Here is a 26,150-nt window from a genome sequence, read left to right on the forward strand (position 1 = left end):
GTAACATGAAAACTTCAACTTCTTAACGTTTACGTGTCCGACATTCCTGGACACTTACCAGACATCTTATTTTTACAATTTATGAAAAGTTAAAAACATGTTTAAATAACGAGCTTTCAAATATTTTTTGTAGCTTTTACGTGATCAATTGCAAACTGATAGTTGATAATAATATTTATTTTAAATATACTTGTATGGAAATTTATAAAAAGAATTTATATATGCTTAATAATATATTTATAAATATACTCCTATACTTCTAATATATACACATTTTCCCCAAGTTCTCGTAACCCATGGAACACGTCGCTTCACCATTTCTCAGTATCGCCGTTTCCGTGTCAGTGCTACATTAATTATGCGTATAGGGAGAAGCTAATTCAGGCCCAAAATTGATTGCAAAGTTGGGCCATGAGCCCGATTTATGGCCCGTTGGCCCTGCTTGTTTTGAAAAACGGGCCTAAAGCGATCAGGAATTCAGGATTCAGCCCTCCTCCCAAATCTCTCTGCAATCTAAATTCAAAATACACTTGCAGAATTTTGCCGCCATTTCTCTCTCCTTTCTGTCCCTTTCTCCCTTCCAGAAAAATTGTTACTCCCTTCCACAATGGACGGGTCTCGTTTGAATTTCAATAACCCGATTCGGGACGCCATTTCCAGGGTTCGATTTGCTCCGAATTCGAACAATCTCTTAATTTCCTCATGGGATTCGGTAAGTGGTTCTAATGGCAAATCTATTCTACTAATCTCTCGTTACCTCCGCACCGCTTTATCTGTAATTATGTGTAATTATATGATCTAATTTTGGAATTTAAGAGTGAGGCATATTATATCATATTTCCGAGCAGAGTCTTCGTCTTTACGATGTGGACAAATGCGAGCTCCGATTAGAAGCTCCCAGCGAAGGGGCGGCGCTTCTCGATTGCTGTTTCGAGAGTGAGTCGGTGGCTCTCGGTGTTGATTCCGATGGTTCTATTCTCAGGTTTGCAGCTTTCTGTAACAACTGATTCTTTGCCCTAAATTTTGTTTGTGCCTAAAGTAGTTAGATTTTTCAACATTTTTTTTACTTTGCTAGCTCAATTGTTTTCCAGAAACCTCTGCGTTAAGTAATCGTCAATGAAACCACATTAATCCCCTAGATAGTTTATTATTTATCAATTGGCCTTGGCATTAACTTATCAACAAGGATGGTACATGGGCTTCAAGTTTGTGGAGGGGTAGAGAAACTCGGATAACGAACACAGCATACTATATCAATTATAAGAAACGGGTTATTTTGAGAAACGACTACGCACGGCCTTTTCTTTTATTTTTTTCGGTAAGGTGGGAGCTGCTCAAGCTGCCTATTGTTTAGGTCGATCCCGCTTTTGAAGGTTGCTATGTTTGCTATTCTACAATTTTGAGAAGGGATTACGGTGTTGCATTGGTAAACGTATGTAAACGGTTATATTTCAGCAACATAGTAAAGTAGGTAGATCCTCTGAAAGGTAACGAAGAAAAATAGAATACTCACCGTAAGTGAGCTAGAAATGTTTTTGGTCTTTTATGTTGAGGGAAAGTGAAATGTTGCAGATAGCTTTAAATTCAGATTTTAGTCAACATTTTAAATATTTACATTTGTTAATGCTCTGAACTAGTTATGTGAAGAATATTCCTATTGTGTTTGATTTTTAACCAATTCAAGGCCAAATAAGATTTCATAAGTTGGTAATATACTCAATTCACGCACGTTGTCGAATGAGAGGATAATGGATGGATCACTATCAAAGCATCTGAACGTTATTTTTTTTACTACTCTGTGCCACCGAGACAATCTTTCTTGTATTTGCCAGTTCACTTTCTTTGTTTCCATCTTGTAATGATAATATCCTATTTGCTGACACATTTGATTTGAAACTTCATAGGTATGATATGCGTGCGGGAGACAGCAAAGCAATAGGAAATCATGACGATTTAGCAACCTGTGTTGAATATTCTGTGGAAACATGTAAGATATTAGTAACATGTAATTTCACTTATATTTTTCTAGAAACCGTGATGCAGTGCCGCTTGTTTGTCTGAGTTACTGAAGGAACTGTGCATCAAAATTCCTGCCCTTGCCAGATCACTTCCTGCCTTTCTGGCTCTTGAGCAAATATATGGCCTTTCTCCATAAACGTGCATCCAACTTCAAATATTATCATGATCGTTCTTATGGTCTTTGAAAATTTTAGGGATTCTTGGTTGAAGAGAGTTTAAATCCATGACACTTCCAATTATGAAGGATAAATTTTAATCAGCAGATGAGTTAAGCGTCTGCATTTGGGATTTAATGAATGTTACCGAGGGCTATAATTTCCATTATTGTTTACTCAAATAAATTGAATTCTTGCAAGTTGGAGATGACGATTGGATGTGAAAATCGGACAAATGTTTTTTTTTCCTTTTTACAAACTATATTAGATAGAAATTTTGTGTGAAATCAACATATTCAAGGTGGTGTTATCTGTTTACAATATTTTCTTTTCAAAGAAATCATAATACACTTTTCCCTTGTCTGCAGGTCAAATTATCACTGCTGGTTGGGATAGAAAAGTAAAGTTTTCAGATGCACGCTCTGCTAGTTCTTCGGGATGCTTGAGTAATCTAGGCATGGAGGTTGAATCTATGTCACTTTCTGGTTTCAGTTTGACGGTTGCTCTCAAGTCATCAGTGCATGTTTATGATTTGCGCTACTTAGATGGATCGGTTCAGGCGAAAGAACATTGTATGGACAACCATATAAAATGTGTCCGTTCAAATTTAAATTTAGAAGGTATTGCGATAACAGCTATAATTACACTTCAGTAAAATGATGCAATGATCTTTAGCTGTTTGAGAACTCAAAAGATCTCACAAAACTGTTTAAACTTTTTACAATTGATTACAGTAGGTTTACGTGTCACTAGTTTTCCACATTGTTCCGATTTTTTCTTGGAACAGAACTGTTGGTAATTGATGCCATTGCCAAATTGCACTTGCTATCTTTACATATATTTATCATTATTGGACTTGTTAGACATATTTTAATTGAAGTCTATAAGTATCTTAAACATCCTCTTTGTCGTTTTGACCTCTGAATTCATATAAATGATGATGCCTATTTATGCAGGATTTGTGGCCGGATCAACTGATGGACAGGTTACTTTGGAATATCTCAGCAAATCCAATTCGAAGAATGAGGGGTCAGTATAAGTTACAAAATTTAAATTATCCCCAACTTTTGTATTGTTGATCGGTATGCCTTAGGACTTTTCTTTTACTAGAACGCATATTAGCAACACATGTTTTATAAGCCTCGGTTAACTTTATACTATATCGGAAGTACTATCTTTAAAATTAGAATATGCACTCACCAGAAGATATTCTCGATCTTATCTTCCAAAGGGGACAAATGCAATTAATTTACGAGTTTTTCGACATGCAAATGCTACCGGAACTGACATCCCTCAGAATTCCCTATAGCAAATAATGAAGTTTATGGGCGAACTCATTCTCAAATTACTCTTGTACTTTAGTTCAACTGATGCTCTCTGATCAAATTTTAGATTTAATTTTCTTCTACAAATGGAGATTTTTATTATTAAATATTTATCCTAAAATAAATACCGTATATAAGAATTCAGATCCAAAACATATTGGTGTATTGAAAATATATTTCACTCAAATCTTGGACTTTTGCAGATACACCTTCAGATGCCATCCAAAGAACAAGAATGGTAGACATCATCTTGTAGCAGTGAACGACATTGCATTTAATCCATCGTATGTGTTTCACTTTCACTTTTAACTTTGCTATCACGGGCCCACAGAATCACGTAACTATATATATTTCCCCTTTTCAGATTGCATGGTGTCCTCGTTACTGGTGACAATGAGGGCCATGCTGCAATATGGGACGTTCTTAATAGGAAACGTATAATGGAGGTATAGTTAAGTTCTTCACTTCTGGAGAAATTGCATGATAAAAATGTGCTTGATATACGCGTCAACCAGTTGTCATAAGAATGACAAATGAATGGAGATTTGTTAGATTTACATCTGTGCCAATAGTAATTATACATGCTCTAATGAAAATTTAACTGCATCATGTGCATACGATCTATTCTCCACGATTTTAGATTAATTTGGATTTTCAGCATTGAAACTATTAACTTCTCCAAACACCATTTAGATCTCTATCATACACTAATTTATTTAATTTGGTACTGTCTATAAAATTGATTAGTTACAACTACGTTCTCATATATTTCCCGCCTCACTTTCAGTTGCCTAGATATCCCAATAGTATTGCATCGTTGGCATATAACCATGGGGGGCAGATTTTGGCTGTTGCATCGAGTTATACTTACCAGGAGGCTAATGAAAGGTTTGTTACGCTCGTTTCAGATATCTTGTTTCTTTAGGTCTTACGAATTCATTTTCCTCATTTTTTTCTAGTTGATTACCGGTGTGTATTACTTTATGTTTACCTATTATATCTACTTGCAAATGTTACAATTCTTACATCGGTCATTAGATGGTATTGCACAATGCACACATAGATATTTTCTAAAGACCATTTTTCAAGTCCATCCTTATTTTTGGCAGTTCTTCGGGCTTTTTTTTTCCTTTTCTAAAGACCGAATTATGCTGCTATCTTGAGTTCATATTGTATGTGTTGACTTAGGACTCGTAATATCTTCCTAAATAGTTAAAGTAAATTGTCTGAAAACAGTCTTTCGGTTTAACAAGCAAGTTGGAGTAGTACATTCATAAATCCAGTTCTAGAATTTTCATCTGAGCTATAAACCTGCAATATTTACTCTTACACGATTACCCCTTAAAGCGCTGAAGTAAGCTTTAGACGGGGAATTCGTATTAGGCAGCATAAACGAATCTCGGGCACAAATAAATATATACATGCATATGCATTCTTCCACTTTATTTGAGTTGAGCAAGCATTATTTTCTTGTGTGACAGAGAAGAGCAGCCTCAAATATTTATGCATCGGATGGAGTAAACGACGAGACGAATAGCAACAAAAGGTCACTTTGCTAATGCTGCAATATTTTCAGCATCAACTTTAGAAATATCTACCCATTAGCATCTCCATATATTTGATATTTTCGACTCTTTTTTCTTTTTTTTTTAGATGTGGAGCTATGTGTCGTAAACTACTCCTGTATTTTGGAAGTTCGATTTTCTGTGATTTGTATACTAGAATAGTAGAAATTGATGGTCATATTTTGTAACAAATAGCAGTAATATTAGATCACAGGAATTTTCAAATGAGAAATATTGTGTTATATTTTCTTATAAAATTTTAGATATCAGATGATGAGATGAGAAATATTTGTTTACAATTAGAAATAAATCATGCTTCATAGGGGTAAATAAATAACAAATTTAGTAGGTAACTACTTATCTATTTAAAAAAAATTGACCTTATTAACCTACAATTAGGGGTGGAAATTGGAACAAAATATCTGATTTTCGTTGATTCCAATACATAATTTTGATTTAGGAACAATAATTTGCAATCTGAATTCCGAAATTCCGACTTCAGATTTTTCCAAAATTATTTGGAGAGGAATTGGAATATATGCGAAATTCTAATTTCTGATCCGATTAAAGCTCTGGAAATAATTCTAAAAATTCTGATTTTTTTCTCTAATATTACAATTAAAAATACCAATACTATTATGTATTTTATATTTAAGTTGACAAAAAATTGGAAAAATTTCGAATTCTGAATTCCACTGAAATCTTCCGATTTCGGAATAGTTAAGTATTCAACTCATAAGTTGAGATATTAAATCAGATAAGTTGAACTAAAGATGCAATGGATCCCATCTATTACAAGACGGATCCACTTTAAATTCATTCCATAGGTTGATTTTGAATCCGATTCGAGTTGAGTCAATCACCACGTTAGTCCACGGTAAGGCGCGTGCACTCGATTAGTCCCCCTCTCGCAATTTTAAAATGGTCCTATTAATTAAATATTAAATATGTAGATAAACACGAAAAAAAAAAAAAAAAAAAAAAAAAAAAAAAAAGAAAAAAAAAGAGCCCACCTCAGACAGAACACTGCGTCGTTTTGACGCAAACTTTGCAAGCAAATCGCAACCGTCAACCGCCCCACCACGTCAATCAGCGGCCCAAATTTGTTCCTTGATGCGAAAACCCCAAACTACCCCTCCCGTATTGATTCGATAACTCAAACCCTATATATGCAAAAAAATAACACAGTGATAGATAGTTCTCCCGCACTCAGCTTTGGTCTTCGCCACCACATTTAAAGGAAAAAAAATCCGTTTGTTTCTCTCTCTAGAATCGCCGCCTAGGATGTCGGACGAGGAGCATCACTTCGAGTCGAAGGCCGACGCCGGCGCATCGAAGACCTACCCCCAGCAGGCCGGAACTATCCGCAAGAACGGTTACATTGTTATCAAAGGCCGCCCCTGCAAGGTTTGTTGCTCTCTGATTTAATTTTTTTTCGGCGATTTGTTGTTTGGATTAGATGCGATTTCATCTTGTTTTATTATTGATTTCTGTAACTCATCGGCGATGAGATGTCTTAGATTTGATTTCAATCTGTGTGTATATATGAGCCTGATGATTGTTCGTCGTTTGCTTCGATTTGTTGTGGATGAACAATATTTTTATTATTTGGATTGGTGGTTGATTGTTTCTGTTTTTTTTTTTTTGGAATTGATTTCTATACCACGGTATATCTGAATTTTGATCCTGTTATGTGATGGAATAGATCTACTGTTGTAATTTATTTGTTTGGTTTAATTGTGCTCATGGAAGAATTACTTCTAAGCCATGTATATTCGGTGATTTGTGAATGATTTTCGGAAAGATTTGAGCTTTAAACAATTTTCGATAACTAAGTTTTAATTCGTTAAGGTATATAGCTTAATTGTCTAAAAATTAAGAAGGTTTCGCGAAAAGCTGATTATTTGGAACTCTGTATTGTTACAAAATATGAATTTTAATTATTCCAAATGTTTATGTTTATTCCAACATCGTTTGTTTACAATACTTGTTAATTGTTTCAGGTTGTGGAAGTTTCAACTTCCAAGACTGGAAAGCACGGACATGCTAAATGTCACTTTGTTGCAATCGACATCTTCACTTCCAAGAAGCTCGAAGATATTGTCCCCTCTTCCCACAATTGTGATGTATGTATATCTCTTTGTTTTTCTATAATATTTGTTGCTATTTCATTACTTTATCGCATTTAACACTAAAAAATATTTTCGTCTCGATTCAGGTTCCACATGTTAACCGTACTGACTACCAGCTTATCGACATCTCTGAGGATGGATTCGTACGTGGCTACTCTATCTTCTTCAATACTTAAAACTACTAAAATTTTCGTTTCTCGTATAATTGTTAATTTTCGATGATATGTATATGTAGGTGAGCTTGCTGACTGATAATGGTAGCACTAAGGATGACCTCAGGCTTCCAACTGATGATGCTCTCCTTACTCAGGTCTGCGATATTTCGTTTTTCAACATATTCATTTTCTTATTCGAATAAACATTAAATTAATATTCATAAAATCTCTGTTTTTGGTGGGATATACAGATCAAGGAAGGGTTTGCTGAGGGGAAGGACCTCGTTGTGAGTGTTATGTCTGCCATGGGAGAGGAACAAATCAATGCCCTCAAGGATATTGGTCCCAAGTAGAGGTTCCCTTTACTTGTGGGATCGAGTCGATTGATGGTTTTATATTTAAAATGAGACGACATGAATTTTATAGATTAGTGAATGATGGGAGGGACTATTGGCCGTCGTATTTTCCCGGTTTTTCGAGACTGGGAAAATGATGGTTTTATGCCCTCGACTATTAAGAAGACCACTTTTCCTTTTACTGGGATAATTTGCTTTACTATTTATGTTTTAAGTATTTTTCTTTTCTTTGAATTACTCTTCTTTTTTTTCTTTGTTCCGTTTCCTAAAGATGTTCGAATCTCATCTTGTTTATTATGGTGTGGGGATAAATTGATATGCTGCCAACTTTGGTAAATTGTTATTTTGTTTATGGTGTTGGTTGGTTTCTTTACTTTCGGATAAATTTATTCTAGTTTCATTGTTCATACTAGTTATCACAAGTGTCGAAGGTGACACCTCCCGATTAGATTTATTATTTGTTTGATCTTTTTGCAATATAGCCTTTTGTAATTCATATGTTACGGTAAAATGGAACTAATATGTTAGATTATTCTTCAATAAATAAGTACGGTAACGGTAAAATGGAACTAATATGTTGGGTTATTCTTCAATAAATCAGTACAGTAACGGTAAAATGGAACTAGTATGTTGGGTTATTCATCAATAAATCCGTACATTACAAACAACACGTAAATGGCAGAAGTTAGTACCAGGCAACTGAAAATTGTAAATTTCAAATGTTGTTCGATTGCATATTCTATTTGGCAAGGCGGATGACTGTTCCGAGCCAGTCGTCGGGTATATTCTGTCTCAGCTGTCCCTTGAGAGCCCTCATCGAGTGATCCGTAGCTGCCTGCATACATGGCGGTACAAATGAGCACAACACACGTATTTTTGTTTTGAAGGAGCTTCAAAAAAAAAAAAAAGAGAAAAACTTACCTTGACTATGTAGACATCAATTCCCAATTTAGCAATCATCGCAGCTTCTGATATTTTGGTGACCATGCCACCAGTCGTGTCATGAGCTGCTACAGTTATCTCAACTGTTTCAAAATATCCATTGGATATTAAAGTTCTTACGAGCCATCTGGTTAATATGCGGGATATTTTGCACAGTTGCGTGTTTTTGAGGAAGACAAAACTCGGGGGTCTAAAGCAAGTGATAATCACATGGATAAAATGAGGGTTATAATCTTTTACTGACCTTGCTTGCTCACGTCTTGTAATTGAGGTTTTAACACAGACCAGCTCCCATCTTCACTCACGGCTGTATTTACCGAGTGAAGCCAACGTTCAGAAGTATATTCTATTTAGAATGAGTTGCAACACTGTGTGATAAGAACTCACCAATTTCCTGAAGAAGCGTCGCATCAGGTTCAGTTGGTGGGCGGTCATATACGCCCAAAACATCTGTCTATTACGAGCAACGAATATGCTTTCATGCGTTCAATATAAATAACTTTTTAAGATTTTTGACATCGTTATTATGTCGTGTGCATTACATTTTTAGACATATATATCGTAAGATATAAATGGAGGAAAGTTAATGTGTTGCAGTCGGGTTAGGTTTACCTCTGTACTAATTTATCAAACAACGTAATAAAAACGGAAATAAAAAGACCAGCCAACAGTGTGTACCAGAAAAACAACGTAATCGGGTCTTAATTGTTCAGCTAGATGACGAATGATTACATCTCCACTTAATATAGTGCAACCCTGGTGAAGATTTGAATGAATTAGGGAGCATATCGACACTCAACACTAGGAAACTCTCTGATAATTCATATACAGCAATGCCAAACCTGTGAACTATCCAGTACGGCGTCACCATGCAGAACCTGAAATTTTAACAACAGCCTCCCTTTCAGATTTCATCACTGGTCAAGAGCACTAAACTAAGACCGTAATCAAACAACGAGAGTACACTAAAATCAAGAAAACAAGCCAAGAATTGATGCCATTAAACTCTCCACCATAAAGCTCTGAGAGAAATTACACTATTTTGCCAACCAGGTAGGAGAGTTGAGCATATGCAGTTTTGGTTATATTCATTTGATGTTTTTCAACATGTTTACTATTGAGGGATTCAAACTCACAGGTATGAATCCGGTGTCTAAAGCTTTAACCACTGTCGAAATATCTGCTGTGGATAACTGTGAGAAAACAGAGTACCGTTCAGTAAGAGTCGTCATGAAGAAATATCCATGAAGGATTAATTGCCCGTTGCCACATATGTAGAAGAAAATTTTCAACAAATGGACAAATAGTATCTGAATGAGTTCTAACATTTCTTTGACAAGTTGACCAGCCACATGAAAATGGTGACATTCCAATAGAAGGAATACCCTCTGCAGAAAGACATAGATAAGATATGTAAAGGACAACATATAGTACAAATGTTTTTTGAAGAAATTCAAGTCGATTGGTCATAAATATTGTATATTTAAAGGAATGCATACGGTACAAAACATATAGACGGAACATAAAAAAATAGTGGAAGGTGGGAAGAACATGAAATTACAGATCAATCCTCCTATCTATCACTAAATAATACATTACATTCTAGACGAATATTCCAGAACAAAATGAAAAGGCGAGACCAAAAATTGCATAAAAGAAGAAAAGGAAAACGTAACATGTCAGTTGAATGCATAGGAAAGTTAATACCTTTCGCAAGCGCTCTGACAATTTCAAGATTGAGGGACGTGACCTGAAGCAATCAAAGAAAATAAAGAGTTCCGACAAATTTAATACCAGTAATCAGTCATTACAACCAATAATAGGGGGAATTAACAGATAATTTACTTTTTGTATGGAGGAGAACTGTGAGTGAAATATGTTTTTTAAATCGACGTAGCAACATGTAAAGCTGCAGCTAGGACTAAGCAATAATTTATTGTACATCAACCTAAAAACTTGATCATGTTGACCAAATTCTTACTAGGTAGATCTCTACAGAAAAATAGTGGGAAAGATAATCATGATTTTGTTATTTATCTCAAAAAATCACCCGAAAATAATGCCAAAAGATAACAAGACAGAATATAGCAGAATCGGAGGGTTATTTAATGTCTTACAGATATTCTTGTAGCTACAAAACCAGACTTGACAAGGGATTTGTTCAATCCACCCTTGTGAACGCCTGACTTGCTTGCTTGAAAGTGGCCAAAAGAACCTGAAGACAATAATCATGAGTTACTGGTCTATTGTAACAGATGTTTTACAATGATAACAATCATAGGTCTACGCATATTGCCGAGAATCATAAATGTATATTCTGTACTACCGTGCAAACTCAGAAAATACTTCAAACATTAGCAAGAAAATAAGTGTGCTGCCACAGGGCATTAACTCTGAGGCAGCATAAAAACACAGAAAAATTGGACACATTCTATCTGGTTCCCGATTTAATTCATTTAGTGCAACAGAAATATGACAAAATGAAGAAAGAAAAAGAAAAAGGTAAAAATGCGATTTGCGCAACTAGTTCCATGCCAATTTAACATATTCAGGTATTAGAATCCCCTGTATCTAATCTCACACCTACTCATCGTGTATCTAGAGTGGTGTAAAGTTCTGCATGATTTTGGCAATGCGTTCCTTTCAGTCAAGATAATACATTTTTTAACCACTTAGGCCTCGTTTGGTTCCTAAGATAAGATTAGCCAAGATAAGAGTAAATAATCTTATGAAAAACAATTATTTTGTTGGACCATGGAAGGTTCAACTAATAATCTCTCAATTAGCAAAGATTGGAGCCATTTTTTCCACAATCGCGTGCCGGACCGAAAAGTTATTGGACTAATCAAATATTCAATAAGGTCCAATTTAATCTTATCAACCTAACGACACCTTAAACTATTGGAAATGATATAAAGTAAATCATAATCAAATCGAGCTAAAATGTCAACCTGCACCATGAACAACAACAAACTTTTTAGATTCCAATTGTAACTGTTCATCAAAATCATCGGCAACAGTTGGGATTTCCAAGGATCCAGGCCTTCTGCTCCAATCCATCCCATGACAAGGCCCTAAAATCATCGCTTGCCTCAGCTGCGACGAAAGTATATTAAGGTTGTCACCGTTTATCGTCTCCAACTCATTTTTATAGGTAATTGCAGCACCCCCTGCATACCAAAGAAGAAACGAGCACCTGCCTAAAATTACACGTTCCCGGAAAGCATCTCATTCGACTTCCCCAAGTAGACAGCTAAATGTGTAATATATCGAATAAAGTACATCAAATTAATGATTAATGAAATAGTACTCGGATGATTTTGTTTCGGATTTTGCCAAAAATTAAATCGACAAGTATGATTTGAAGCAAGAAAAATATTTTCCTCACCGTTACTTCCGAGACGAAATCGAAGGTTTGCACAAGAAGTTTAATCTCATTATATAACAGTCATCACAATAGTATACAACAACTTCCAGAAACCTTTCCAACAAGTGAATTTGGAGACTCACTATCATTACCCAACTAAACTCAACTTAATCAGTACCTAAAATTGAACTCAATCCTTAAAAAAATGCTAGCAAAACATGAAATTTGAGAAACAAATGTCATGCGTTAGGGTAAACAGATTGAATTGAAGGGGTCCGATTAACATGATTAATTGATAATTTAAACAAGCTAAAATCGATGAAAAACATAAAAGCATACAGAAAAGCTCACCGAGCTTGACGATGCAGTGGAGTGGTTTTGCGGTTGCGACGGCGCCGGAGGTGGTGGATTGGTGGTTGTGTTGATCCATTGTGTTTTGAAATTAAGAGAAATTTAAAGTTAATTAATTACCTTCTCTCATTAATAAATCAGTGGAACTCATCACACATACATACATACTTGCTCAGCATGATGGAATTAAAATTAATATTAAAAAGAAAAAAAAGAATATTTCAACTTAAATTAGCTAATTCCCTAACTTAAAAACAAAATAATTTTCAAAAGTCGATTGGGACTAGGGGTGGAAATCGGAATGAAATTTCTGAAATACGCCAATTCTGATCCGAACAAAGTCCGAATTTGAAACTGTATTTTTCATTCCGATTTACGATTCTTCCGAATTTATTTGAAACGGAATTGGAATGGTATATAAAATTACCAGAAATTGGAACGGAATTTCTTGTACTTTCCTGCAAATTTTCAAAAGAGATTGAAAAATATTGTGTATATCCGAGTTTGGAACAAAAGATTAGAAACTAACGTAATTTCCGAAATTCAACCGATTCCGAGCCATTCCGAAAGTCAGAATGAATTTTTGCTTTCCTATTTTTTTTGGAACGGAATTTGGAACCAATTTTTTACTTCCAAAAAAATAAAAAAAATTCCAAAAAAACTATTCCCGTTCATTCCGTCCGATTTCCACCCCCGAATTGGAACCAACGGGTCGATAGGTCAAACCGGTCAAACCGGTCAAACCTTGGTTAAAACTGATTTGGGCCTTGATTAAAACTCGGCCCATTGCACTTTACAATTTGTCCATTCACTTCAACTGAGATTGCATAATTCATGTACAGTGCACAACCCAAGCCCGTATACAATTTAGTTAAATATAAAAAATAACATTAATTATTTTTAATTGATACGAGAAAAAAAAAAAAAAAACCCGAGTCTAACAAGTTGGATAAGAAAATTATGAATTTCGGCTTGGAACTAGAGGCAAGTTCGCTCTCAATTAAAAAAAATCGACTATATTATGTTTCTTCTCTCCACCCAAACTACAAACTAATCCAAAAAAAAAGTCCTAATTTTTTTTCGAACACCCAACCTATAACAAAATCCTAGTTTTGTCACTCCTAGAACAATCATTATTGTCATTAAATCTTATTTTTTTTCTTAATGTATATTTGATCACCACAATAATAAAATTCTAGCTTCGTCATTGAACCTTAAACTGGAGTTGTAACATCGACAATGCATTATTGGTCGAGTGATTAATATTTCAACCAGTAAATTAAATATTGAATTAAATTTCCCTATCGGCTTGGTTTTAAAAGCACTGACAGTCATTAAGACACAAAAAAATAAATAATAGCCATAATGCTATTTAAGGCACTTAATATCCAGTGTCCTATGTTTGGGAAATAATTCCATGTTTGTACGCCATACACAAACCCCACATGAATTAAATGCATGGCAACACAATTCATGTAAATCATTTTACACCCGTACGGATTTTGTAGACGCTACATTCGGTAAAATATATCGGGTGTTTTTTCATCATTAATCATTTTACTGAGCTCTGACATGAGCGTAATAAGATACTACTAATCTTATTTAAATATTTTCTTATTTTCTTTAGGGCAAAATACACTTTACCCCCTTGTACTATTTCCCATGTAACACTTACCCCCCTCGTACTATGAAAAATACAATTACCCCCTTATTTTAACGGTCAACATATTTGACTCTTAACGGTGTTAGAAGTAAAATAAATTTAATATATTTTTAATAATCCTTATTAAAGGACACATTTTCTTTATTTAAAAAAATATTACATGTACTATGAATATATTAAATAAATATTTAAGATAGCAATTCTTTTTTAAATTTTGAATTAAATATAATTTACTTGTTAAATATTTATATTGAAAATTAATATTTAGATAATATAATTATTCATATATTATTTATACAACCAAGTAGCAAGTTTATTTTTTTATATTCTGGATTAAATTATTTAACTCATTAAACATTATGTACGTTGAATTTTTAATATTTATTTGTAACATTAAATTCCGTATAGTGAATCCTAAAATGTAAAAGGCTTAAGTGAATTTTGATGTTACAAATAAATAAAATAAATCATTAGCATGTATCGCTAAAAAATATTACTGTAGAATTACAATTTTTAATATAAATATTTAATGTAAATATTTTAATCCTGTATTTAAAAATTTATACATGTTAAATATTTATTTAATATATTTATCCACAATGAAAAGATATTTTTTTTTTAATAAAAATAAGATGTCATTTCTTATGAATTATTAAAAAGTAATAATATTTTTCTTATTTAATCAAAATTTAAAAATATTATTATCTTAAATATTTATTTAATTTATTGATAGTACATGTAATATTTTTTTTAAATAAAAAAAAATGTGTCATTTAGTAGGGATTGTTAGAAATATATTAAATTTATTTTACTACTAACACCGTTAAGAGTCAAATAAGTTGAGCATTAAAATAAGGGGGTAAGTGTATTTTTCATAGTAAAGGGGGTAAGTGTTACATTGGGCATAGTACAAGGGGGTAAAGTGTATTTTGCCCTTTTCTTTATTCATTTTATTCATGTAGTAGCTCAAAATCGGATCCTTTTCACAAAAAAATAAAAAATAAAAAATAAAAAATTACTCCTCCTATAAAATGTAACGAGTACGAGTTATTTTACGAATTTTGACTTGAGTTCGGAACATTTTTGCCAATCACAACAACACGAAAACCATATTATTATTATTATTATTATTATTATTATTATTATTATTATTATTATTATTATTATTATTATTATTATTATTATTATTAACTAAAAAAAAAAAAGAAGAGCATGAAATTGGACTTTATAAATTACTTGGCAGCAACAACGCAAACAGAAGATATAAAAAAATCCAAGCAAATGTTCCAAGTAAAAGATCGTGCATACTAGTAGCCAAATACCAAAAGTAGCTGTCATTACGCAATCCTCCAGGGGCATTATTGTAATTCAACCACTACAATAAATATATATAAATAATTATCAGAGACTTTAAAAAGAAAAAAAAAACAACAAAAATCAGATTTTACTCTACACCGCACCGGAAAATAGAAACTTAACTAAAAAGCCAGAGCAACGACTTTTTGCTTGTTTTGATTTTTTTTTAAAAAAAAAAAAATTATTAATCGAAGTTTGATCGAAGTCAAAACCACAATCAATGGCGGAAAACGAATTCCAACCGCCGCGGCGGCCGCAGCCGACGTCCAGGCCTCCGGCGCCGACGATCACGCTGCCGCCGAGAAGTGCCGTCGACAGCTTATTCATGGGCGGCGGCGCGGCGGCGGGGGTGAGCCCTGGGCCGATGAGTTTGGTTTCGAGCTTCTTCGCCGAAAACGACGACCCTGATAACGACTGCCGCTCGTTCTCTCAGCTTCTCGCCGGTGCCATATCTTCCCCTCCATCTGCCGCCAACGTCAGGCATAATTTCGGTCAGCCGGCGGCGGAGAACAGAGGCGGAGATGGTGGGAGTGGAGAGTTTAGGTTCCAGCAGAATCGGCCGGCGGGGTTAATGGTGTCTCAGCAGCACGGAATGTTTACGATTCCGGCCGGTCTCAGTCCTGCTAGCTTGCTCGATTCGCCGGTGTTCTTCCCATCTTCGCAGGTATTAATTTCATGAAAAATTCCTTTTTTTTTCTTTTTTTTTGGGTAAAGTTTTGCAAGTTGATCAATTGTTGTTTGTTGGCCAGAGGGGGCCACGGCCCCCAAACATTTCTCAAATATCTATAAATAAATTTATATAGAAATATAAAAAAAATTATGCCCCTTAGAATTTTTTTGAATGCATTAGGTACTCTGAACTTAAAATTCTGACTACGCTAGTGTATCGCGCAGTTGTTCTGTAATAACATACAATAGGCATATAAACGTGTCGCTTATCTGATTGTGAATTCGGTTAACTGATGTTGCTGGGAATTTTTCATAAATGAACTAATTTTACAAACAACATCGAACTGGTTGAATCATGTCTTGAAAAAAAAAACCATCGTATAGCTCGTTTTATTTATTAAGACTCTCTGTCCATGCAGTGGCGGAGCCAGGATTTTAAGTCCAAATGGGTCGAATTCGGCGTTAATGGTTGTTGTACACAAAAAACAGTTATATTTTTATATAAATCAATAGTAATTTGAGAAATGTCGGGGAGGCCATGGCCCCCTTGGCCCTATACTGGCTCTGTGTCGTAGACATCTGAAAGTACGAGGCTCGTAACCTTATTTGTGTTTTTTTTTTTTCATTTTGAAATAGGGTGCAATGGGAACATCGCATCAACATTTTCTGGCTCAGTTAACGGCTCAAGCCCAGATGAACATCCATTCTTCATACCCGTCGTCTTCGTCAGCCTCTCTGCCACCTCATTATTCCAATGCCACTCTGCAAATAAATTCCTTACCAGGCCGTAACATCGTTAAGGAGTCGTCTGACATTTCCAACTCCGATCAGAAATTGCAGTTAGCCGCCCCTAACTTGGTTGTCGACAAGCCGGCAGACGATGGGTACAACTGGCGCAAGTACGGGCAGAAGCAGGTGAAGGGTAGCGAGTACCCTCGAAGCTACTACAAATGCACTCATCCCAAATGCCCCGTCAAGAAGAAAGTCGAAAGGTCTCTCGATGCTCAAATAACCGAGATCATATATAAAGGCCAGCACAACCACCCTCCGCCAGCTAAGCGCACGAAAGATTATCCAGACGGGGGAATTAATCATCACGGAAACTCCGAATTGGATAGCAGGACTACTAACGAAGGGATCAAAGATCAAGAATCTAGTCAATTTACTCACGAACGTGTAACTGGATCGAGCGACAGTGACGAAGTGAACGGAAGTCACGAGGATGAACCCGAATCAAAACGAAGGTAATATTAATTATTAACAACTTTTTTATTTTACTTTATGCCGTATGCTAATGTGAAAAAAATAAAAAAAATTGACAGAAATATCGAGGTTCAAACTACAGAGCAAGCTTCGTCGCATCGTACTGTCACAGAGCCGAGGATCATTGTACAGACGACGAGTGAAGTTGACCTTTTAGACGACGGTTACAGGTGGCGTAAGTACGGGCAGAAAGTTGTTAAAGGGAACCCTTATCCAAGGTGAAGAAAGATTTAACTGTTGATTTTTACGATTTATTTCTTTTTCGATTTTTTTTTTTATTCAATTTTGCTCGTTGGGTTTTTGCAGAAGCTACTACAAGTGCACTAGCCAAGGTTGCAACGTACGAAAGCACGTTGAAAGAGCTGCAACCGATCCGAAAGCTGTAATAACAACTTACGAAGGAAAGCACAACCACGACGTACCTGCTGCTAAAAACAGCAGCCACAGCACAGCCAATAACGCTGCTGCTTCGTCTTCTTCTCAGTCGAGACCACAAAACGCGTCGTTCGATAGACAAATGGAGAATCGAAGAATTGAATTTAGGAGCAACGAGATGCAGCATCCTGTGTCGCTTCTCCGATTCAAGGAAGAACATATAACATAGTGGTTTTTTTTCTCGCAAGGTGAGGTTGATGGGAATTAATACTTTTATTGACGATTTGTTTTCTTGTTTGCTCGAGTGATGATTTTTTTGATCTGGGACAAAATGCATATATATTTATACGAAGGGTAGGATCTAGGGCATACATACATACATACACACGTACTGCCACAGTTAAAAATACATACATAACCGTGAGACGAATAGGACGACAGTTTGTATATTTCATCAGTAGGGAAATAGTGTTTTGTTTGTATGCATTCTTTCTGTAAAAAGAAAAAGAAATTCTAATTGTGTTGTGAAACATTTCGTATTTGATGAATAAAGATGGATTGATCTTTGAAGTGTCATGCTGTTTTCGTTTTTTTCGTCTTATTTATCGGTCGACGAATACCCCGAGAAGAAATGCAACGAACAATGAATTCCTCATCAACAAGAAAGTTGAAATGTACAGTGAAGAATAGAAAATTTCTGTTGACTAAACGATCTCTCGACAAACTCGAGCTCACTGAAAATAAGCTGCTTTTTTTTTCGCCTTACAAAAAGTTATCGAATATTCTATTGCATTCTCGACTCTAGCTTATTCATCACTCAGAGTAACAAGTGTCGGCATCTGTCCATGGTTCACAAAGTCGATTTTGTTCAACCGCACGCAGCACATAACTTTCTCGGGCAGTTCCTCTGGATTTTGTCCCTGCATTTTGTATCGCAAGTCGATTAAATTTTACGCAAGAGCAATATATATTATATACGTATAATATATATATATATATATATATATATATATATATATATATATATATATATATATATATATATATATATATATATATATATATATATATGTGTGTGTGTGTGTAAAATGAAATTTTTTTTACCTGAATTGTCAGTCCCAGATCAAGTATCCCGTATTTCAAGCGTTGACTGAACGCTTCGAGTCCTCTCCTAGATATATAGCTGAACCGGTGTACATCAAGATCGATTTCAAGGTAATTCGGTCCCTGCAAACGAAAAAATAAAATAATAACAAGAATTAGTTCTCGAAATTCATTTGCTCCGTTAGCTCAAATTCTTGGACGACGGTCGATTTTGTTTCGTACCTTGTAAAACGCATGCTGAGGGCGTGACAGCACGGGCTTATCTTTATACGCGTGAAGAAGCTTTCTCTCCGCAGAACTCAAACCAAGGTCTTCCGAATTCACGGGGTTCACCATTATTTTAAGCCTCTCTCTATACGGAACAACGTTTTCCTTCGCAAAACCTTTCACCGTTTCCATCTCGTTCGCAATAAATCTCTGCATTCCAAGAAAAAAACAAGTCAAAAAAAAAAAAAAAAACAGATCATATTTTGCTAAATAAAACCCGTGTCGCAGTTTTCGAAATACTTTCGAGTATATTGTATTATTATTATTACCTTTAAAGTGTCGAAATATTTCGGAGAAGTCTCTTTATCGAAATTATCGGACACTCTGAAGTATATTACGAGGCTCGTTCCTTCCCCATCGCTGTCTCCAAGAAACATGGAAGCTGGATATGCAGGTAGCTGCCGTAATAAAAAATAAAAAAATTATTGCCATGTCATCTCGTTTTCTCGGTTTTTCGGTGTGTAACTATAATCCAACAACAACGGAAAAAAAACTCGAATGTGTTACCTGTATATTTACAATCAACAGAGAAGGCAAATGATGGTGTGATTCGAAACACGGGAGTTCAATGTGCTCTGCTATATGATGTATCTTCTTCGGACATGCGAAAAAATCGACACCGATAGGTATATAAGGGCTATAATCGGCAGCCGGATATTTCTTTTTATCTCTGCACAAATAAAATAAAATTCCACGTGAAAACGACGTTAAATAAAAAGAAGTTATACTTAATGTATATCTACTAAAGAAAAAAAAAAAAGCATGCCTCAAAAAACTATCTCCGCGCAGCTTAAAAACGGAAGGCGAAACGGGGGACCAAGAACCGTGAGGTGGCATCTCCTCGGTCGAGCGTGGTACGAGGGTCCCGCCTATTGGATTGTATAAATATTTCTTAGATGAACCTGTACAAATATTCGTATTTATTATCGTAATCCGAGCTAAGCATTTCTTTTTTTCAATTGTATTGTCTGCAGAATCACTAGTTGGATGCACATAGTCTTCTTCTTCGTAATCTTCTTTATTTCCCATAATGACGAAAGTGCCCTTAGATTTATCGACGGTTTTTTTGTAGCATTCGTGGTCGTCCATGGATGTGAAACCATCTGAAATGAACAAATAAATGAGGTAAAAATCAATATGAAAAATAAAGAAATATCCGAAATTAATTACCTTCGGCCACGCTAATATAGTCTTCGTCAGTCTCGGAATCGAGGACGCTTAGAGAGTCGAACCATTGCTCCTCTTGCCATATTTCTCCTGATAAATTAAATAAAAATAAATTAAATATCATAATCTGCATATAATAAATCAAGAGCTGTAAGAGTTAAGCATGAAGAAACTTACTGTCTGAACCAACATTATCGACTGTCTCGACATTTTGAATGTCCGCCGAAACAAATTCTTGGACAGAGTATTCAGTGGGGTCCACATGTTCGACAATTGGGCTCGAAGGAGCTATCTTTCTTCGAAGTTTACCCGACTTATGATAAATATTCTTCGCCTTTGATTTGAACTTGTTTCTGGGCTTCGAAACACAGCCACCCATTATTTAGTGACTAAAATTTCATTAACCCCAAAAACGAACAATCGCACTGTAAAACAAACATCTCGGAATTAGTCAACATAATCGGACAAATCAAGAATTCTTGGCATCAAACATCAAAGATAATGAATTCATATATGGAATTCAAGTTGAGAATTCTACGTACGAAACAAAACAGATATTAGTATGATCAACACGATCGAGCAAATATACATGCTTTCGAAACGAAAAAATCTGCAGACGAAAAAAGCTTGATAACAAATAGTGCTTACTGCAAGAATGGAGAAAATTTTGTTTCTTGAACATGAAGGAATGCAGAAGCTATTGCAAATAGAGCTAAAACTTATAAACAAAGAAAATAAAAAAGAAAACGAAAAAACGATACGAATTGTGATTGGATGAACACCAAACCCTTTAGTGGATGCATATCAAACACAAATGAGAAAAAAACTCACAAGCCTAATTTCTGACCAGAAATAAAAAACAACCACTCACCCACCAAAACCACAGGAACCGAAAAACGTCGAATTAAATATAAATACAAAAAAAAAAAAAAAAAAATTAAGACAAAATTTCCAATTATGTGTGACTCTAACAAAGTTGGTGATTTTTCCACCTTGGTAGAACAATAGGGTGTTAGAAAAATATCAAGAAAAGAAGCTAATAAGCTATATAATAAAAAAAGGGGGTTGTAATATTTTCAAGAATTCCCTAACAACCCATATAATAATAAGTCATGAAAAGGACTTCAAATGATTAGAATGCTGTGATTAAAAAATATATATTAATTAATTAATTAAAAGAAGTGTTTGCAATAGTTTTTATAAACCAACTTAAAAAACAGAGACCAACAACAACATAAGGGAACATATTCTAACAAAAAATAAACCAGCAAACAAGGAACACCTAAAACATTATCACCCACCAAAAAAGTTTTCTAACTTATTCAATCAATATATATATATATATATATATATATATTTATATATATATATATATATATATATATATATATATATATATATATATATATATATATAAGGTATTGAAATGAAGGGTCATAGCCAAATAAATGCAAACGGCAGAACTTAAGTTTTTACATAAAGTTTGAAGGATCTAAATACACAAAAGAGTTTCCCGCTCTAAAATGTTGGTTTTTTTACCCGCCTTATTTCTCTTACTATTAAATATTAATTTCTCTCCTCGAAATTCTCGTCTTACAAATATGAAATATTTATATTATTTTTTTGGGTAAATAGTAGTTCACCTCTTAAAAAAAATATGTATTATAAGAATAGAACGGTAAATCACAGTCACCCGCTCAAATAAAGTGTATTTATCTCAATTATATTTATCTTCTTGCAATTTGTAAATTTCTTATATTAACACCTTTTTGTAAGGGTAGATGTAAAAAATTTACAAATTGTAGATGGTTTAACGTAATTTCTCAAAAAAAATTGGATTATTTTGTAACTACACTTTACTTCATGGAACTGGCTGTAATTTACCATAAGAATAATAATATTTGGACTAAATCCAATTAATAGTATATGTTAGAATGTTTTATGTCAAGAGCGACCAATATATTATCAGACGACTCTTAAAATATAATTTCTAATAAATCGTCTTAATTCGAACAAGTCTATGAAAATGAGATCATAAAGTTCACAAACAAAATATTCAATTTTTTCAACTTGAAAAAAAAAAGTGGCTACTTTCCAAACGCAATTTAATCCAATCGCAAATATATTTGATCTATTCCAATAAAGTAACGCTTTTAATTTTGAATATCTAATTCAAAATGTATATAGACTATGATCTTATCTACATTCGTAATAAATTAAACTATTTGTTTATATTGTGATAATTTTCTGATCTGAGCGTTGGAAGACAATCGTCGAACCACCACACGTATCACCAATTTCCTTTTTTTTTTTTCTCTTTTTTTTTTTTCTTCGAAAACGAATGAAATAGCCCCACTTTTTACATACCTACCAATTGAAGAATTAATTGGTGAATTGAAAATTCGGCCTCCCACCTACATATCAAGAAAAAAAATGAATTTGGCAAGAAATTAAAGACTAGACAAACATTAAGTCAACGATAATAAGAATATGCACCAATTTATTAGGTACTTTTTTTGCAAAAAAAAAGAAAAAGAAGCCCATTGTGAATAGATTACAAGTATTTTTGTACTCATAATCAATTTGTGAGTATTTATGGATATTTTTGACTTATTATTTATATTTAAATTAAGAATATTTGGAGACAATTAGCCAAAATAAACAGGAAAAACGAATTTCGTTTTGCAACCACGTCAACTTATAAATTAAATATATAAAATTGATTTTTAATATCTAAAATTTTACTCACAATCACCAACTTCAGCAATAAAAGTCGTCTTCGGAGAACTGATACCTAAGATTTCAGTACGCCATAATTGTTTTCTTGTATTTGTTAGTTTATTGGTCGTTTTCGTGACAGTGGTGCAAAAATTGTAGCCAATTGAAAAACAAAAGGATTAGGATATATAACAAGATTTATATTAATTATTTTTTGGTAAGTATCGTAATCAATATTGTTTATTCTAAATTAAATATCCCAACAAACATTTGGTCTTCCCCAAATTCAAATTCAAAACCAAACCCAATTGTGTAATGTGTGTGGAGTTGGTGGAGATTAATAAAAATTCGTTGTGGGCTAAATTGGTGATAAGTCCAGGTAGCCCAACAAATAATTGGATCAATTATTTTTTTCATCCCTCAAGTTTGTACTGATTGCATATTTGGTTCTTTATATTCACAAAAAATACATTTGGTCCCATATATTTTAATAATTTAATACCTTTGGTCATCTTTTTCGTATTACCGTTTCGTCAGTTAAGGCAGTCTGAGGCACAAGCTAGATTCTATTAGTATTTACGGAAAAATGTCGGGAATGACTAAAAGTGTTGAATTTTTTAAACACGAGGGACTAAATGTATTTTTTTTGTGAATATGCAGGACCAAATGTGAAACCGATGTAAACTTGAGGGGTGACTACTGTAATTTTTCCTATTTTTCTATGTCACTTCTTAGACTATTTATAAAGCTATTTTTTTATTATAATATAAATGTATACAAATAACTCAAATAAGCTAGAAAAATAAATTTTAACGAACAAAAATAATAGAAAATAAATAGTAATTGGATTAATTTGGAACCCACTATTTGAATTATGCATGATTGATAAAAACAAGTGCATTGAAATCATTATAAAGGGGTAAATAAGTAAATTAGTAACAGTAAAAGAAGTGAAAGATGTGATTTAAATGATTATGTAGGTCAATGCATCAAACCACAATAGAAAAGCACCATATCTCCCTCCAAATATGGTTTTTTTTTCTTTTTTTTTCATTTTAGTTATTATTAATAAAGTTTCCTTTTTTTATTTGTCCACTAAAAACTTTAATTGATATCACGAAAGGTGCGAACTTTAATTTTATAGTGCATTCAGCACACATAAGTGTCCACAATATTCGACTGCGGATTGAAAATACACGGACCTCTGCCACGTGGACGATTATTGCCAAATGCTGGCTAACAAATACCTCTCTCACAAAATATCACAAAATACTTGATCCAATAAAATTTGGTGTAAAAATTAATGGGAGAGATGATAAATGTGTGCAACATGATTGTAGGATTGTTTAGACATTCTTGGGTAGGGGAACCATTGTGCTTTGATTGTTGGCATGCATGAATTAATGAGTAGGGGACCCTGCCCAAAATAAAGTCTAGTAATATTAATATTTAATAAAAAAAAAAAAAAACTATTAACATGAAATTAAAACTACAATATTTTAAAATGTAAATAGTGAAAAGAATTGAGTGATAGTAATTTTAGATATCAATAAAAAATGGTTAGTTGGGTCGAACCAAGAATTGCCGATAATCAACCGACCCAACCGAAGAAAACAACTCTTGGTAGACCTCCAATCCTAACTAGATTACTTCTCATTTGAAGTTTAATTATTAATTCTTGCAAAAAAAAAAAAAATAATAATAATAAATATTAATTAAAAAAATTGATTTAGTAATGGGTCATGGGCCAAGTCAATGTCCTAATCTGTAAATTTTCATGTACAAGGCTCATTTGTCTTTACATTTGGACTCTAGTATACAAAATAGAATCTACCCAATACCAATTAATTATTTAATTAATTTATTAATGAGGTTTTTCCTTTTTTACCCTTAGATATATGCATAAAATATTTTGAATATTATTGTTGAATTATACATTTTGCAAATTCAAGAATGCTATAGTCATACATTATACTGTATACAGTAAGTAAAACCTCGATAAATTAATAATCTTGCTTAAATAATTACTTTTTCGTCCCGACTTAATAAAAATGTACTAAATTGTTAGTTCGATAATTCAATATTTTGCTAAATTAATAGAATTTTGTTAAAGTCTATAGAGGTTTAAAAGTATATGCTATATGTATAATTAATTATACAAGTAGCTTAATTAAAAAAATAGAAAGAATATTTGATACATGTTTATATTATAAATATTAATAGGAATGAGAGTGTAGTGTTTTGACTTGATGTAGTAGTATATATATTTAAATTGTACAACTCATCAAACACGATGTACTCTGACAAGAAGGTGCCAAAAGAATGCATCTTGGCTCGAGAAAAGACATTGGAAAACCCCATACGAGGTCCCTTTTTTCATTTTTTAATTGTAACTATATAATATATTTTCATTAAAAAAAAATTGTATAGTATTATAGTAATATAACACCACCCCCACCCCCACCCCAACCCCCCTACCGCCACCTCATCCAAGATTTCCTTGTTATCAAGACCTCACATAATTGATACAAAATGACAAAATTTAATTGGTGCATAATTGCAATAGCATATTTTATATTAAAAACAACTAAATTTACAATTAATTTCTATTTTAAAAATAAATTATGAATTTTCATTTACGTGGGCTTGTTTTGTTTTAATTATGGCAATGTTTCCTGCAGGCCAGAGACCAGATAATGACTACAAAGACCGATTGATTGAATAATGGGGGACATAAAAAGGTGAAAAGATAAACTTGAGGACCAAACATCAATTTCTTCAAACTTACTCCATTCAATTCAACTATAGTAATTAAATTGCAGATAGTTAGTAGAATAATATTCATTGAGGAAATAGATCTTGAATTTATTATCCACCTATGTATAGATCCAAACTACTTCTGGTTTAGGTACTAACCACTCCCTCGTGAGTTTTGAGATAAAGTTCTTTGCTTCAATACTTTGTTTAATGCTGCAAAATATCCAAATGCTATTAATTATTATAGCAAAATATGACTTAATAATAAATAAAAAAAGGAAAAAAAGCTTTAATTGTATGCTTTCACTACTAATTTTGCAATTAAAGACTCGATTGGTTACCTATATTGGATTAATTTGGATGATTTAGTTAGTAGGAGGTTCGGTTTACTGAACTCGATCTTGTATTAAATGTGCTAAATTCTTGTATTATATGTGATTTATT

At 33.6% G+C, this 26,150-nt stretch overlaps 5 protein-coding genes across 9 annotated transcripts; 3 read left to right on the forward strand and 2 right to left on the reverse strand.

The window, feature by feature from the left end:
* The first annotated feature begins 516 nt into the window (after nucleotides 1-516).
* Nucleotides 517-5,296, forward strand: LOC105967538 (Transducin/WD40 repeat-like superfamily protein). Its single transcript, XM_012992139.2, has 9 exons — nucleotides 517-712; nucleotides 849-982; nucleotides 1,905-1,987; nucleotides 2,543-2,794; nucleotides 3,131-3,203; nucleotides 3,703-3,783; nucleotides 3,864-3,945; nucleotides 4,287-4,387; nucleotides 4,981-5,296. The coding sequence occupies exons 1-9, from the start codon at nucleotides 608-610 to the stop codon at nucleotides 5,018-5,020; spliced, it is 951 nt and encodes a 316-aa protein (XP_012847593.1). The 5' UTR covers nucleotides 517-607; the 3' UTR covers nucleotides 5,021-5,296.
* A 796-nt stretch (nucleotides 5,297-6,092) lies between these two features.
* ELF5A-3 (eukaryotic elongation factor 5A-3) lies at nucleotides 6,093-8,059 on the forward strand. The gene is made up of 5 exons (XM_012992137.2): nucleotides 6,093-6,471; nucleotides 7,068-7,190; nucleotides 7,283-7,339; nucleotides 7,432-7,506; nucleotides 7,603-8,059. Exons 1-5 carry the CDS (start codon nucleotides 6,349-6,351, stop codon nucleotides 7,702-7,704), a joined length of 480 nt encoding a protein of 159 aa, XP_012847591.1. The 5' UTR covers nucleotides 6,093-6,348; the 3' UTR covers nucleotides 7,705-8,059.
* Nucleotides 8,060-8,266: 207 nt separating this feature from the next.
* LOC105967535 (Amino acid kinase family protein) lies at nucleotides 8,267-12,581 on the reverse strand. 2 transcript variants are annotated; one of them, XM_012992136.2, is made up of 12 exons: nucleotides 12,368-12,581; nucleotides 11,601-11,819; nucleotides 10,767-10,864; nucleotides 10,357-10,399; nucleotides 9,976-10,037; nucleotides 9,786-9,842; nucleotides 9,492-9,527; nucleotides 9,328-9,405; nucleotides 9,037-9,103; nucleotides 8,894-8,956; nucleotides 8,629-8,732; nucleotides 8,267-8,542 (listed from the first exon to the last, which is right to left on the reverse strand). In XM_012992136.2, the coding sequence occupies exons 1-12, from the start codon at nucleotides 12,444-12,446 to the stop codon at nucleotides 8,447-8,449; spliced, it is 1,002 nt and encodes a 333-aa protein (XP_012847590.2). In that variant the 5' UTR covers nucleotides 12,447-12,581; the 3' UTR covers nucleotides 8,267-8,446. The 2 variants fall into 2 exon arrangements, with proteins under 2 accessions (XP_012847590.2, XP_088682781.1); XM_088826655.1 differs by lacking the exon at nucleotides 11,601-11,819 and having other exon boundaries at nucleotides 12,368-12,547.
* Nucleotides 12,582-15,322: 2,741 nt separating this feature from the next.
* Nucleotides 15,323-18,263, forward strand: LOC105967534 (putative WRKY transcription factor 3). The gene is made up of 4 exons (XM_012992134.2): nucleotides 15,323-16,050; nucleotides 16,692-17,299; nucleotides 17,378-17,536; nucleotides 17,625-18,263. The coding sequence occupies exons 1-4, from the start codon at nucleotides 15,607-15,609 to the stop codon at nucleotides 17,920-17,922; spliced, it is 1,509 nt and encodes a 502-aa protein (XP_012847588.2). The 5' UTR covers nucleotides 15,323-15,606; the 3' UTR covers nucleotides 17,923-18,263.
* Nucleotides 18,264-18,322: 59 nt separating this feature from the next.
* On the reverse strand, nucleotides 18,323-21,531 carry LOC105967537 (uncharacterized). 4 transcript variants are annotated; one of them, XM_088826228.1, is made up of 9 exons: nucleotides 20,880-21,531; nucleotides 20,409-20,656; nucleotides 20,235-20,321; nucleotides 19,831-20,167; nucleotides 19,572-19,734; nucleotides 19,334-19,462; nucleotides 19,020-19,214; nucleotides 18,798-18,920; nucleotides 18,323-18,613 (listed from the first exon to the last, which is right to left on the reverse strand). In XM_088826228.1, the coding sequence occupies exons 2-9, from the start codon at nucleotides 20,608-20,610 to the stop codon at nucleotides 18,500-18,502; spliced, it is 1,350 nt and encodes a 449-aa protein (XP_088682354.1). In that variant the 5' UTR covers nucleotides 20,611-20,656; nucleotides 20,880-21,531; the 3' UTR covers nucleotides 18,323-18,499. The 4 variants fall into 4 exon arrangements, with proteins under 4 accessions (XP_088682354.1, XP_088682355.1, XP_088682356.1 ...); XM_088826229.1 differs by having other exon boundaries at nucleotides 21,103-21,485; XM_088826230.1 differs by having other exon boundaries at nucleotides 21,063-21,115.
* Between the last annotated feature and the right edge of the window lie 4,619 nt (nucleotides 21,532-26,150).

Source organism: Erythranthe guttata, chromosome 12 (assembly GCF_056151865.1).
Source record: "Erythranthe guttata isolate IM_541 chromosome 12, IM_541, whole genome shotgun sequence".
NCBI classification, from domain to species: Eukaryota; Viridiplantae; Streptophyta; class Magnoliopsida; order Lamiales; family Phrymaceae; genus Erythranthe; species Erythranthe guttata.